At 48.9% G+C, this 15,922-nt stretch overlaps 1 protein-coding gene across 9 annotated transcripts in view; it reads left to right on the plus strand.

Moving 5' to 3' along the window:
• Positions 1-15,922, plus strand: part of RAPGEF1 (Rap guanine nucleotide exchange factor 1) — a 152,649-nt gene that overhangs the window by 9,387 nt on the left and 127,340 nt on the right. For 2 of the 9 annotated variants that reach the window (XM_060101737.1, XM_060101738.1), the window contains exon 1: positions 18-143. The exons of 4 other annotated variants lie outside the window; for them this stretch is intronic. In XM_060101737.1, coding sequence (XP_059957720.1) covers positions 83-143 — 61 coding nt within the window. In that variant the 5' untranslated portion in view covers positions 18-82. Of the gene's footprint in view, positions 1-16; positions 144-15,922 lie in introns of those variants that run through there. 3 more of the 9 variants (XM_060101743.1, XM_060101742.1, XM_060101741.1) reach the window with 3 other exon arrangements.

Consider the following 15,922-nt stretch of genomic DNA (forward strand, 5'->3'; position numbering starts at 1 on the left):
GGTCTGAGGCGCGGCGAGCCAGGGCCGAGGCGAGCGGCGGCCGCGCCGGCCTGTGGCTCCGCAGCGGCCCGGCGCGGGCCCGATGAGCGGCGGCCTCGGCCTCCGGCGCAGCCCGGAAATGTCCGGCAAGATCGAGAAAGCAGGTGAGACGCGCGGCCGGAGCGGGGCGGCCCGTGCCCGGGGCGGGCGGGCGGCCGGGTTCCCGGGGGGCGCGGGCCCGTCGCCGCGCCGGGAGCAGAAGTGAAAGCGCCGCCGGGCCTGCCGGGGCGCGTCTCGGGCGGGCGGCGGGCCGGGCCGCGCGGCGCTCCCCGGGGCGCACGGCCGGCAGGGGCCGGGGTGCAGGCGCAGGGCCCCGTGGCCGGACTGGTCGGTGCCCGCCGCTCGGCCCGCGGCGTGAACTTTGAGACAACGGCTGAGACCGGGGACGGGGCAGGGACCGCGGCCTCGTGCCCGAGTGGCCCGGCGGCGGGCGGTCGTCTTTCAGGCAGTGAACAGAGCAGAGCCATAAAATGTGTCATTTCTGATGAGCCTCGAGTTTATATTTAACCAGAAGTATCCACTTCGGAGGCTTCAAAGGAAGTGGGCAGGATGTGTCTGGGCGTTTTCAGGGCGCGGGCGAGCTCTCCTCTGGTATCAAGCTGAGCCCTGGAAGCGGGGCTTGTGGGGAGCCAGTTGGATTGGGGGTGGGTTAGAAGTCTTGATGCCAACCCCATCCCTTTGTGTGCTCCTAGAAATCTCGGAGCCTCGCCTTCCGGTTAGCTGGGTTTTGCCCTGACGGGGATTAGAGTCTCCAAAGATTCTACTCGGGCCGTGCACCTGGGACCCAGAGCTTAATTAGCGACACCTTGCAGGGCGCATCCTTGAGTCGCAGGTGAGGGAGGCGGGCGGTCCTGGGCTGTCTAGCGGGGACATCACGGGTTGTCATAACCTGGTACCTTATCATCTTGGCAGCCAAGCTATGGAAGGGGGGAGCTTAGGGGGATGGATAGGGGGAAGGTTACACTGATTTTGGAAGTTGCTGGTTTCCCAGGTTGAACCAGGACACTTTTCGGAGAGGCGCCTCGGAAGTGGACCGAGCCGGCCGTGTAACTTGCAGGCTGTGGCTTGAGCACAGGAAGGAAATTTTCGTCGCCTTCTTTGAGGGTTTTCTGTGTATCCGGCTCTGTGCTGAGCACCTTAAACGTATGCCTTATTAAATCTTCGTAGATTCTCTGTGACAGAGAACGTGGTCCCGGTTTGACAGGCTTGGGGGCTCAATGGCTTTTCGTAGGCCGCCCGGCCAGAGGAAAACGGGCCGGGCCCTGATGCCCTGCTCTCTGAGTGGAAGCCTGGGTGTCCTCCTTGGGGGCAGGGCCCTTGGCTTCAGGTGCTGCTTCTTGGGTATTTCTGTCACTGTTCTTCAGGCCCAGGGCTGTGTCCAGTGACCAGGAGTTTCCTCCTAGCACACATGCCGTTCCAGAAATACCTCTGGTTAATATGTGCAGTGTTTCTCAGGATGCGTCGCGTCCCTGAATGGTATTGATGGGAAACTTGGCTGGTTTATTTTCAAAATAGCATTAACAGGGTTTTGTCTAATTATAAGGATAATTGAAAAATTGGTAAATCACGAAAAGCCAAAAGAGCACAATGAAAAGCACCTGCCACCCCACGGGCTGCTTTCCACAGCCCAGCCCTCTCAGATGGGCTGTCACGTGCATCCCCTACTCCCTGGAGAAAGGAGGCCTGAGGCCAGTTCTGTTTAGCCCAGGTTATCCCTGGGCATCTCCATCTGCCGGGGGCTGTAGTAGATGCAGAAGCCAGGGGTGCCTGCCTTCGGAGAAACTTGTCTGTAGGTGGGAGAGCTGGCCCCAGCATCACCCCTGGGCTGCCAGGCCTCGGGAACTGTGGGGCAGCGGGAGGCGGGGCCCGTGGGCACAGGTGAGGGGTGGCCTGTCCGCTGAGGGCATGGGGAAGGCTCTGGAGGAGGGCGAGGGTGCCCCACGTGGAGGTGGGGGAAGAGGCCAAGCAGGGGTTGTGGAAATCTCAGGAGGAAGATGCACGTGGTGGGAAGCGGCTGCGCTGAAAGTGCTGAGGTTGTCAAGACCAGAGATGGCACCTCACGTGGAGCTAGCGGGAGGTCTGTCCTTCTAGTGTGAGGTCTTCTGCTGTGATTCACACACAACTGTCAGGGAAGCCTGGGACACTCTGGAATGAGGGGTACACCTTCTCGGTGGTTTCTTCTGGTCATTGTGGGTGGCTTTCAACTTTGCATTTTGATGAGATATCCCATTCAGTTTCTGTTGGAGTTTTCTAAATGGACCTACTGTGAAGTCACCCGCAAAGTGTTTCTTAAAGGAAGGGTCCTTAGGTGAAGTGGCGCCTCCTGTTAGCAGGTGAACAGTCTTTGGGAAATTATAGAGCCTGACACCCAGTCAGTGCTCATTGTTGTTAGGTTTCGCTGTTTTCTGTTGACTTGAGCAGAAGAGTTGCTTACATGTGTTCACAATCTCCTCTCTGATAACAGGACCAGTGCTTTCACTTCTCAGGGCTTAAGGGAGCCAAGGTTTTTTGAGTGTAAAAGAAAACTTTGTGCATCCCTTACAGCCCCGAGACTCTTGCCCATCCTTCCCACCTGATACCTCTCATGAGCCGCAGCCTCTTCAACCTCTGGGGGAGATGTTTTTGAATCTGTCGTGCTGCTTTTCAACCTGTTTACTTACTGAGCAGTGCCTGTCTGGGATGGGGGTGTCATACATACTGCCCTCCTAGGAGGGCCTACCCTTCTGTAGGGACCAGATTGGCTGTCTTCGGTTATCTGCCCTGGGCCAGTGGGGGATGAAGACAGTCTGGGTTCCAGAGGGTGGCACAGGATCAGCTTGCTAGCTGGTTGGGCCAGTCCAGTTAGGCTTGGTGGAGAAGGGTTGAATTTGGAAGGCCAGGAAGAATGCTGGAGTGGAGGGGGAGGCTCCTTGGTGTCTTCCAGAGATAATGGGGAGGCGGGGAGTGAGTGGAGCCAGACAGATTAGGGAGCTCTCCCGGGGTGAGCTTTCGGGATGGCCTGGCAAGGATAAGAGGCGCTTCCCTGGGAACTAAGAGGGACTTGTTCTGGAGGACCCACGCTGGTGGGAGATGTGTGCAGTGCTGAGGCCACTTTCGGGGACCAGTGAATCTGGTTCTGGCGTGTACGCAGTGATGGTGGGTCTCAGTGTGCTCGTGCTTAACTCCCAGCAGATGCACTAAGTGGAGGGAATTGAAGCCTTAATGCTTCTGGAGCTGAAACACCTCTCTTGCCTGGTGAACAGAGGTGACAGACTGGTGGCTGTGGGCTGGATTCAGGCAATAGATGCGTTGTGTGTGATCCATACATGTTCTTGGAGAAAAAAGAAAGAATTGATGGTCAGTATTTAACAATCAGGAAATGACTCACAAATCTCAGGTTTCTGGTTCTTTTGGAAAATGAGCAGCTCTAGTAACCCTGGGCGCTTGTTCCTACGAGGCCACTGTGGCGGGGACCTCCCACTCCTGCTGCCAGCCCCAGTACTGATTCCTGCTTCCCACTTGGACTGTTGACGTTTGAGTTTGCATCCCTCTCCTTGTGGAAATCACTCGTGTTTGTTTGCTTTTTATCTGGACTTTGAAGTCTTTGCCCCATTCCTTCATGGATTCATTCTTTGATCCCCTTGCTTGGCACCGATCGAGCTCCTGCTGTCCGGCGCTGTGCAAGGCTCTGGGGAGCCAGCGGTGAACTCGGCGGGCATCATGCTGCCACACAGGCCTTACCTCTGGCAGTGTGGGGAGCGCTGGGGGGGTTACAAGGGATCCCATCAGACTCACGGTGGGAACTGCCTCTGTGATGGGCTGAGATTTTCAGGTGAGCCGTTAGCTGGGTGCAGCAGCGGGGCGTAGGGAAGAAGGTGGCCTCAGTTTCACCGGTTGTACTCATCAGAGAGTCTCAGGTGCTCATTCCTCAGTTCATTACCAAATAGTTTTTCCAGAACCTCCCAAAGGCCCAGAGTTTCTAGTTCATCCCAGTGTTTGGGATACAAGAAAGATTTGTGCTTCCTGGGCCATACCATCCAACTAGGACAGACAATAAAAGTAGATGTCATGAAGATATAAATTACGCAGGTTTTTCTATTTGTTTGTTTGTTTGGGTGGGGGGTCTTTCCCTGCTGTGTATTTCCAGCAGACCACTGGCAGTCTGTCTAGGAGTTTCATCAATTACCAAACCCTCTGGCCACTCTCTGGGCCCCCTGTGGCCTCAGGCTACTCCGAGGGGCTGCTGAAGCGGCAGCAGGCGCAGCCAGCGCCCTGCCCAAGGACTGAGTCAATGCGGTGTCTCAGACTCAGGTGCTGTGTGTTTCAGATGTGTGAAGATGCTTTCATTATAAATTAAAATGAAAAATTCACACTGTCTGCTGTCATAGTAACTTTTTGTCATTATGTATTTTCTCAGAACAGATAAAAAGTACAAGTGCAGTCTGTCACATGAGGCTGCACATTTTTGGCCTAGGAAAGAGTCCTTGTAGATCAGCGGTCACTGTATTTTGATCAATTTTAAACTCCTCTCAAATTTTACACTTCCTTTTCCCCCCCACAATTATCCATCTTTGCACTCAAAATGTATCCAGTCAATAAATACAGCACTCTTATGGCACCTGCTAGTCATTCATTCCCTCACTCCTGTGGCCCTTACAGCGACCCTCCACCCTCCTCGTTGGCAAACACTGTGCCGCCTTGCGGTGGCCTGGAGCCAGCAGGAGCCTGGCCCTCCCGGGCTCTCGGTCCAGGGGTAACATCAAGACGATCTTGAATATTTGTGCAGTTTCTATAGTTTCCGCCTGGAGTGCATTGACAGATGACCTCATTTCAGTTGATCCCTAAAACAAGTCCTGAGGACTAGAGCAGGGCCAGTTATCCCCGTTTTACCCTGAGGGCAGTTCAGGCCCGGGGAAGGTTGGTGATTTGCCCAGGGTCACAACCCTCGTGCGGTGCAGGGCAGCGGGGCGCCCACCTCTGCTCCGACTCCACCAGTCCTTTTCCAGAGCACCGCTTAGAGCTTCCCATGTTGCTGGAGACGCAGTAACTTTATCTTAATTATTGTTCGTGTTTCTAAGTTTCTTTTCTGGTGTTACAAAAAAAAAAATCTCTGTTAAGTTAGGGTAGGCCAAATGCAGTCTTCAGGCTTCGTGTGATACTAATATCAGCGGCAGTACTGTAAGAAGATAAAAAATAGGGCAGATGCAGGCTAAGTACGTCTTAAACATCAACCACAGCAACCCCAGGGTTTCCTGGTCTCCTGAGCAGCTGTTGGCAGAGGTGGTTTGAATGGGATTCCTTGTAGCCAGCAGACCTGATAGGAGGCCTGTAAAGATGAGTCATGTATGAGTTTGCAGAAAAATCATCCCCCAAACCAGCCCGGATTGGAGAATGCCTTTGAGCACAGGGCCGGCTAGGGCTTACCTCAGTCCAGCTGAATGTGTTCCCGTTGCCATAATAAGATGACGCGCTGGAAGGAGTAGCGGCCTGGCCGGCCCCTCTGCTACCGCACCCACGCGGCCCCGACCGGGCGCCCGGCTGCCGAGACAGGTGTTCCTCTGACTTGTCATCCACCTTGCCCTGGAGGCTGTTTTATGATTTAAAAAAGAAACAAACAAAAAACCAGTTTGTGAATTATTAAGGGATCTGTCATCTTAGTTTGTGGTCACTTGCTTTAGCCCATTTGACCATTTACGCAATTGTGACCTTGGGAGATTCGTTCCCTTTTCTGGGTCTCATTTTCTCCATCAGTGCCATGAAGCGGGGAGAGGGAGAATCTAAAATTAGTGCTTCCTTGTTTTGTTTTGTTTTAAAGCATCAGGCCTTTTATAACATATAGGAAAGCTCTTAGCCAGCCGTCAGTGGGGAGCACTTTGGACACAGCAAGTCCTTACCACTCAGCTGTGGCCCCTGAGGCCCCTCCTTGGATCCTCCACCAGCACAGTGTGAAGACCCACTTCCTGGGTGCACTCAGCCTCCTCTTCCAAATCCGCCTTCCTTGAGGCTCTCCGTGCCTCCTCTTCCTCTAGCAGATAGTTAATTCCGTGCGAAGACCCCAGATAAACCCTTTGGATAGAACAATATTGTTCAGCTCGTTCAGAAACCAAAGCCCCAGTTTCCTTTCCTCAAGTTAAAAATCAACAAATACAGTCTTAAATAGACTGTTAGCCCCTCGAGGGAGTGTGCCTGTCTGGCCTACCACGGGGTTGCCGTCACTGTACCTACAACGTAGTAGGTGCTCAGAAACTATCTACTAGTGAATTTAATTCATGTTGTTAAAGAATGAACTTAGGTTTCTGATTCCAAGCCTCAAAATGAACTTTAAATGGAGCTTCTTCTGGGTTTTGAATTGCCAATTGAGATGTTTCTTGGTAAGTTAGTAGGACCAATACTCTGATAAGGGTACGCAGTTAGTTGGGGTTCTGTGTTAACCATATACATTGTGATCAGTGTTCTGGTGTGTTCTTCCGAAAATTGATGAGGGACTGAGATGAAATTCCCAGAACACTGTGGGGAGAGCTCTGGGGAGGGATGAGAGGCAGAGGCTCGTGCAGCCCGGATAGTCTGGAGCTCCCGTTTGTGGTGACTCTGAGTGGTTCTGGGGGTGCACAGGAGTGAGGTACTCTTAGGCGGTGCTCATTCGCGTCAGGCAGTTGTGATTTTGCCTTTTTCATTTACAAACCACAGCACATGCCAGCTCTGCTCTGCCTGCCAGTGTGACCAGCGCCATGATGGGAGGCCCTGTCTGTACTTGTTACTTTTTTCATTTGGCCTCTGAGCGTTATTTCGGACCAGCTCCCTGCACTGTCAGCTCTCTGTTTATGGGTGGTTGTACAGTACACGCTGTCTTCTAGGGGCTGGAGAGGCAGGCTGTTGGTGTTCTGCTGGCGCCCCCTTTCTTCTGTATCAAGGGGTTTAAGCAGAGTCTCTCTTGCCACTTCTTCCTCTTTGTGAGTGAAGATGCAGTGGAGAGACTTACCTAAATGGATTAGAAATCTGGCATCAGATGGTCACAATTCCTCTTTCTCCCCACTTTTTTTTCCAGGCTGTGGTTTGGAAGATAGACGATAGTTCTCTGAACCTGTCCTGTCCTGCAGTCTGGACTGCATCTTTCTAAAATACCGTTACTATGTCGTAACAGCTCAGACCCTCCGTTCCCATTGGTCCCTTAAAGATGCTCTTTCTCCTTCGGTTTTCATTGGCTTGCTGGCTCCACAGTCATTTTACGGCAAATTAAGTTTCATGATCAGGAAACTCTACCTTGCTTTTACAGTGTAGACGACATGGAGCTGTCAAACCCAGGGTGGTGTGTGGTGCCTCCTGGGCCGGGCACAAAAGGGCGGAGTTCAGGCATTTGGCGTGGACTTGACTGGACGCACACTGTGCTGTTAAGGATGGGAGCAGCCCGTGGTCCCCCTGAGCAGAAGTACGGTGCTTGTAGCCTTTGGAAGAAGGAAGGCGTGGACATGGAATGAGAAGACGGGACAGCGGAAGTCCAGTGGAATGAGATGGCGCCGCATAGCCACTTAGTTGGCCCAAAACAAGCAAACAGAAAAACAAACAAAACCTCTGGCTTGCAAACAATGGTTGTATTTATTTGCTGGGTCTGGATGATCACGTGTGCCCTCTCTCCTTCAAGTGACTGTGAATAAATAGATGGATGGTTGTGCATGGGTCATGGATTTAGCTGCTCTCAACCTCTCCTTTCAATGATAAATACAAATAAGAGTAGTAGCGAACGTTCATTAAGCACTTACCACGTGCTGGTACCAGGCTCTGTTCTGTGTATTTTACACACATGGTCTCCTTCAATCCTCACAACAGGAGAAAGGTACTGTTATGTTCTCCTTCTACAGAGGACAAAACTCTGACACAGAGCTTTTCTTTTGTGCGTGGGATCCTGAGATCCAAAATAGCTGAGATTTGCCTATGGTCGTACCAAGTTGGGGCCAAGACAGGACTAAAGCCCATTTGATTATGTCCCATTTATCCATATTTTCATTGGCTGTGATGACATTGGACATTGTTCTCTTGGCTTTTGTGACTTGGCTCAAAATGAGCGTCTACATTTCCAGGGACTTCTCCGTCACTGAGGTGGCTGCTACACTGAAAGGGCCACCTGATGATGTTGGAGGGGATGCTTGAGATGACATTGGTCCCCTGGCTATCCTGCTCCAGCTCTCAGGGAGCCAGGAAGCCCTGCTTCTTGCTGGGTGACCTTGGGCAAATGGCTTAATCTTTCTGAGCCTCTGGTGCCTCTGTTGTAACCTGATGGGCGGGGGAGGGGGGGACAAACCCATTTCCAAGCCCTTTCTAATGCTGATTCTTTGTGAGTCTAGTCTGCAGTATAAAGGGCGGTGTGTGTTAGGGTAGTTTTGTTGGTTTTTACCGACACTAGTGTTGCAGGGCATGTAACTGTTCATCATCATGATAAAACTTACATGATCCTTTGTAGCTTTCAAAACACAATTATAGGCATCAGTTTTTTTGCTCTTGTTTTCGGTTTTGTTTGTCTGTTTTGTTATTAAAAGGTATTAGAGTAACACAGCCTTTTTCCCAAATGAGAAGGGTGACTGCTTACGATTGTTGAGTACTTCCTGTGTCCTTGGGAGTTTTACCTTTTTATTTTTTAGTTTTTTAAAATTAATTTATTTGGCTGCAGGAGGATCTAGTTCCTGGACCAGGGATCGAACCTGGGCCCCCTGCATTGGGAGTGGGAGTCTTCTTCTTTTTTAAAGATTTATTTTATTATTTATTTACTTAATTTATTTTTGTCTGCATTGGGTCTTAGTTGCAGCACGCAGGCTTCTCTCTAGTTGTGGAGTGCGGGTTTTCTCTTCTCTAGTTGTGACGCGCAGGCTCCAGGGCGCGTGGGCTCCATAGTCTGTGGCACTCGGTCTCTAGTTGAGGCGGGCGAGCTCAGTAGTTGTGTCGTGCATGGGCTTAGTTGCCCTGCGGCATGTGGGATCTTAGTTCCCTGACCAGGGATCGAACCCGCATCCCCTGCACTCTAAGGCAGATTTTTTTACCACTGGACCACCAGGGAAGTCTCTCAGAATTTTACCTTCTGATACTTGTATGATTTAATTAGGTCTATTGTTATAAAGAAAGAGATGGCAAGTGTTGTGCCATTTGACAGCTGAAGAAAGGGAGGCAGGTGGCAAGTTGAGTGAGAGGTAGAACTGGTTGGGGAACTTGGGTTTCCTTCATCCCTTCTCTTCCCTGCCTTCCTGTGTGCTCCCCTGGTCCCACTGAGAGTCTGGATCTGGGGTCTGCTGCTCTTCTACCACAGAGCCACAGGGAGGCTGGCTGGAAGGCACTGACATTGTCTTTGGTTGGAACCTGCTCTGGGATTCCCCTGGGGCTTTCCAACCTCTCTGCAGGACTGTTAAGGTGAATTCACATCTGCCTACAGATTTATGAAGCAGCTCCTGCTTTTTCCATTATAGAGGTGGCTTAAAAAGTACATTTGCTGAAAATATTGCAAGGGAATCTACTTTGGATGTAAACCAGTGGGAAGTAGCCCTTAGTCGACATAGCTCTGTCCACCCACCTACACATTCACCCTCCATACATGCACCCAACACCTCTTCATCCATACAGCATTGGCTGAATGCTCACCAAGTGTCCAGCAGCCCTCCAATGCAATGAGGGTACCGAGAAGTTTGGAGGCATCTGTGCCCTTAGGGAGTTGAGAATCTGGCCACCACATTTGCTGTGTGCAGGAGACTTTTGATCTAGCTTTCATACTTTTCTTAACACTCATCCATGTTAGAGGCAGCATGAGCCTGGGCTGGAGGTCAGGAGACCTGCTTCATGGCCCCTGGGTCTGCAGGGGTCCCTCTGAGCCCTCTGAGCCCTCAGTCTCCCCATCTGTGAAATGAGAGGGTGGACTCATGGAGCAGGGATGGGGAGCTTCGACTGAGTACTAAAGCTGTAGTTTTGGATCCCAGCTCTCCCGTGGAACAGTGGAACCCTGGGCAAGTTGCTTTGCGTGTCTGAGCCTCAGTTCCTTATCTGTAAAATGGAAAAGAATTATAACAGTGCCTACCTTATGGTGTTGAGAGAGGGTTAAATGAGATGATGTACAGTAAAGCATGTTAGCAGAGTCTTGACACAATAAACATTAGCTTTTGTTCCTACCTCGTGTCCCCTTCTGCTCTAAAATTACCGTTTCCTTTAAAATGGTCATATGGTAAGTGAAGTTCGGACCTCAGCACTCACAGAAGAAGGGGAGGTCTCTGGCTATTGAGGTATTTCCTTGCAGGGTGTCTGTCTGTCTGTCCGTCTCTTCTCTCTCAAGTTGAATTCCAGGGAATAGGTTTTTAGGACTAAATAATAAACCTCCAAAGAGATAATTTATGGGAAGGGTTGATGGCATTTCATTTCAACTACACACGTGGCCCCAGCACGTGCAGTAGATGGAGGAAAAGTCCTGATTATATCCTTCTGTAAGTCTGTCTGAAAGGAACGGGCCTGTGCTCATGGGCAGCGGCTTATCTCAGAGCCGGAGCAGGGCTGAGCAGGTCACCAGCAGGTAGGCTTTTGCTCCATCCCTAGAGACACCACCTCAGTTTCTCCTTGTAGGGGTGACTCTCAGGGTCAACAAAACCATCTTTATCCAACACTGAACGTGAAATCATCACGAGATGTTGCTTTTGTTTTGTGACAGCTAAAACACCACAAGCCATTCAAGGGCCTTGTGTACAGGTAACTTACAAATTGCATTGAACGTGGCAAGTGGGGTGGCTTCATACCCTATAGTCCCCTTCCTTGATTAATTTTCACAGTTGAGATAAATGCAGAAATTCTAGTGTATTGTTCTGAGTCTTCCTTAACCTGTGCTCTCTTGGGCCTTTCTGATGAGTGAAAGTAAATGTGTGTGGTCTGCTTGCAGTTTTGTCAGTTCAACTAGCTCAAAGCACACAGCTATCTGCAGAGAGACCAAAGCCCAGCCAACCCTTTTCACTCGCTTCAGTCACTTGGTCCTGGACCTCATTTAACTACCACAACCCCACCAATGTTTGCTTCTGCCTCAGCTTGTCACGACTACCTTGCAAATACTAATTCTCTGAGGTCATCAGAAAACCAGAGGTGCAGATCAAAAGCATGCTTTCCTGCATGAGCTCTCCTTGTTTTATTCTGTTTATGGGGAGCTGTCGGTTACTTACCCTAAATGTGCAAGATTGTAGAATGAAGTTTTTATATTTGACCAAGACAGGAATTGGACTAGGACCCTGGGCTCCGTTTCAGGCCTGTGTTGCAGGGAGGCCAAAGTACTGGTCCCAGCTTGGTAGTGAAATGCACCTGCTACTGGGGAAGTTGTGTAGACTAAAATCATCTCGGGGAACATATGAAGTCACTGTCACCAGGAATGCTTGGAACTGTGGCATTTTTTGGATGATGGAGAGAGAACCAGCCTGAGTGTCTGGAGCCTTCCTTTCTGGCCTGGCACTGTCAAAGATGTGCTGTGTCCTCTGTGTTCCTTGAACAGGAACAGTGGTTCTTGAGCTTTTTAAGATCCTAAGTGCTGCGAAGGATCTGATAGAAGCCCTGTGGACCCCATCCCCAGGGAGAAAGATTATGTGTGGATGTGGTTCTACCAACACTAAATTCCTCCTACTGTATGATCGATCATAATTTACACACACCCCAGGTCTTGGAAAGATCCAATGGGATCTTGGGTATCTGAATAATCAGGACTTAGTTTCTCCTAGTTCAATCAGACCTGGGCTCAGGTGACAGTCGATATTTATACATTTCTGAAGTTTTGTAAGGATTCCATGAGATGATGCTTGTAAGCTGCTTAGCATAATGCCTGTGTGGTTAAAAGGAGAACCCTTTCCCCTTCTGCATGAGAATGTCTTAAAATTTTACATGTAGTAAAATTGACCCTTTTTTGGGTGTACAGTTCTCTGAGTTTTAACTCATGTGTAGATTTGTGTAACCACTACCACAGTCAGGATTGAGAACAATTCCATCACCCCGGGGTTGGAGGTGGCGGGGGGACTTTCTGCTGTCCCTTTGTTGTCAAACCCTTCCTCCACCTCTGGCTCCTGGCAGCCATTGATCTGTTTTCCATCCCCATAGTTTTGTCTTTTCCAGAATATCATATAGCATGTAACTTTGGGGAATTGGCTTGTTTTACTCAGTATACTGACTTTGAGATTCATGAAGTTATTGTTTTTATGAGTAGTTTATTGCTTTTTATAGCTGAGTAGTATTTCATTGTATGGTTATAATCATTGTTTATCTGCATAGAATTTGACTTTGGTTAACTAGCTCTGTTTCCTAGAAATAAAGATTGCATTTGACCAACAAAAAAATCAAACAACTCAATTAAAAAACTTGAGTAGACATTTCCAAAGATATGCAAATGGCCAGTAAACACATGAAAAGATGCTCAACATCACTAACCATTAGTGATATGCACATCAAAACCACAGTGAGATACCACCTCACACCCATTAGGATGTCTGCTTTCAAAAAATCAGACAATAACAAGTGCTGACAAGGATGTGTAGAAATCGGAACCCTTGTGCATTGTTGGTGAGAATGTAAAATGGTGCAGCCATTATGGAAAACAGTGGCAGTTCTTCAAAAAATTAAAAATAGAATCACCATATGATTCAGCAGTTCTCCTTCTGAGTATATACCCAAGAGAAATGAAAGAAGGGACTCAAAAAGATATTTGTATATGCAGTTTCATAGCAGCATTAGTCACAATAGCCAAAAGGTACCCATCATCAGATGATGGATAAACAACAATGTGGTATGTACACACAATGAAACATTATCCAGCCTTAAAAGGAAGGACATTCTGACACACATTTCAACATGGATGAACCTTGAGGACATTATGCTAAGTGGAAGAAGTCAGACACAAAAGGACAAATACTGAATGCTTCCACTTGTGTGAGATACCTAAGAGTAATCGAATCATAGAGACAGAAAGTAAGTGGAATGGTGGTTGCCAGGGGCTGAGAGAAGGGAGAATGGGGAATTATTGTTTAACATTTAATTAATGTTTAAATTCAGTTTTACAGGACAAAAAGAGTCCTGTGACCTCAGCAGTCCCCAGCCTGTTTGGCACCAGGGACAGGTTTTGTGGAAGCCAGTTTTCCCACCAGGGTGGGGGGGCGGGGATGGTTCAGGCGGCCACGTGAGTGACGGGGAACAGCGGGTGAAGGTTTGCTCGCCTGCCACTCACCTCCTGCCCTGCTGTGACTGGGTGGCAGCACGACAGCGTGAATGTACTTATTACTGCTGAACTGTGGTAACACTTAAAAATGGTTAAGGTGGTACATTTTATGTATATTTTACCACAGTTAAAAAAAATGCTGTGGATACCAATTATTTTTCAGTATTTATTTGTGTAATAGTTATTTAATCTTAAATGTCTTATAATAAGTTATATTAAAACATTTAAAAAGTGATGGCATAAGCCAAGTATATTACTAGGGAGATGTGCTTATGGTAGAAATGACCTCTGGTTTAATTAATTATATCTGGGCTGGGAGGACCTCTAGGTGAACGATAAACACTTGGTGGGACACAACACCCTGGGCTTCCTGAGTGCGGTGGGTCTTGTAACTGGGAGTGCTTCTTTTTTTTTTGGCTGCGTTGGGTCTCCCTTGCTGCGCACGGGCTTTCTCTAGTTGCAGTGGGTGTGGGCTACTCTTCATTGTGGCACATGGGCTTCTCATTTCGGTGGTGGTGGCTTCTCTTGTTGTGGAGCAGGGCTCTAGGCACGCGGGCTCAGTAGTTGTGGCTTGTGGGCTCGGTAGTTGTGGCACACACGCGGCTTCGGTAGTTGTGGCACATGGGCTCGGTAGTTGTGGCTCGTGGGCTCTAGGCGCATGGGCTTCAGTAGTTGTGGCGCACGGGCTTAGTTGCTCCATGGCATGTGGGATCTTCCCGGACCAGGGCTCGAACCTGTGTCCCCTGCATTGGCAGGCAGACTCTTAGCCACTGCGCCACCAGTGAAGTCCCTGGGCATGCTTCTTGAGGGAGCCTGTGAGATTATGAGACGTGGGCTCCTGTGGGGCGGGGAGCTTTTAAGCCAGGGTGGATCCCCTCCCCACCGGATGTGGCACTTCTCAGCTGTGCTAGGCTCCTCGAGGACCCTGACAGAGGGAATTTGTCCAGTGCTGCCCTCTGGCAACCTTTGGTTCCCGTCCTTTATTCGTCTGAGTAGAACGTTGCCAGGAGTGGAAGAGAGTCCAGGGACCTCAAGGTCTAGTTGAGCCCCAGAGCTTGGGGGTGCTGTAGCCTGGCACACAGCGAGTGCTCAGTGCATGTCAGCTCTTAGTAAAGACCCTCCCAAGCCTCTCAGTGGCTTCCATCTGAGACTGCCTGGGTACCATTGTGGGCACTTGCTCTGGGTGGACAGCACAGATGGCATTCACTCTAGCACTGTTGGGCAGGATTCCAGGCTACTGGCCACGTTCATGAGAAGGTGTCGCTGACTTGGGGGAGGGGAAGAGGGAGGACGATCCATGGAAGCAAGATCAAGGCTTCCTCTGACAGTTTTAAGGCCAGGAAGCTCTGTTAGATGGAATGGTGCCTCCATTTGGGAGTTGTTGCCTCGAGATTGTCACAATAAGGTCTCTAGTCCCATGAGTATCATTAACACATCTCCGTGAATCTGCGACGATAGGCAGTCGCTGTGTTTTTTGATACTATGGCACCAACACATGTAAGACATTTTAGTGATATAGTAACACTTCTCAGGAAACAAAGAAAAATAAAATACATTAGCAGGGTTGATTATAAAACAACATATCCTGATTTCAAAAGTTAAACTGTGAAGGAGTATACATTTTAGAATCAAGGAACTACAACAGGAAGCATTGCTTCATTCTTTCAGCTGCTTTCTTGAGCAGCTGCTGTCTTTAGTTCGCGAAGGTAGATGCTGGGGACACAGTGATAAATGAGCCAGGCTGCTCTCATGGAGCTCACTGTGGCTGTCCAGGTCTCCCCTCTAGGCGAGGTCTAGCCTTTGCTTGAAGAGTCAGGCTCTAGAGTTTTGCTTATAAATGTAGCTCTCATCTAGCCTCACAGTTAGGTGTCTGGACACCAGAGGAAAATTACTTCGAGGATCACTGGGCTCATGCAGACATGACAGATGGGGTAATGATCACACATCCCGGCTTACACCTGCTGTCCTGGCATGATTATTAATAGCGCCGTCCCTGTCACTCTCAAAAGTGTCCTGATTTGGATGGGAAAACACTGAAGGAGGAATCATTTACAGCTACTGAGTTCCACACATTTGTGTTGGAGAGGGTCTTGCGTTTGCAGTGAGAGAACTATTTCAGAAATACGGCCTCTATTCCAAGGCGGGGTCAGTCCCATGGAGTCCGCGGGGGGGTCAGCTGGATTCGGTTTTCGTGCCCTTCCCCCTGTGGGCATCTGCCACTTCGTATGTTCCAGTCACTCAACTCATGGAAGCATCAAAATCTGGGACAGTTTGGTTTATAAAAACAATAAACGTGAACATAAAACAACCAGAGCATGTTTTCCTTATGAGAAAAATTAGATTAACCAGATCTTAAATTCATATTCTTTGGAATGGATGGAAAGGATCTTAGTGTTCATGTCAAGAGAATTGGAAAAATAATTATATAATAATTACATAATTATATAATAATTATACATATAAATATGTAGTATATAACATATATAATATATTATTACTTATATATAATATAATAATATATATAAACATATATAATTATATAATAATTATATAGGAACAGTAATCTGGGTTAAGTTAGAGATTTTCTTTTCCCTCTTGCTATAGAAAGGAGGGTAGGGATTGAATTTTTGTAAGAAGTTTTATTTTTATTCAAGTGATATAGTTGATGTTTAAAGAAAACAGCCAGAAGGGTAGGAAGCTTTG

The sequence above is a fragment of the Mesoplodon densirostris genome, chromosome 6 (genome assembly GCF_025265405.1).
Source record: "Mesoplodon densirostris isolate mMesDen1 chromosome 6, mMesDen1 primary haplotype, whole genome shotgun sequence".
NCBI lineage: Eukaryota > Metazoa > Chordata > Mammalia > Artiodactyla > Ziphiidae > Mesoplodon > Mesoplodon densirostris.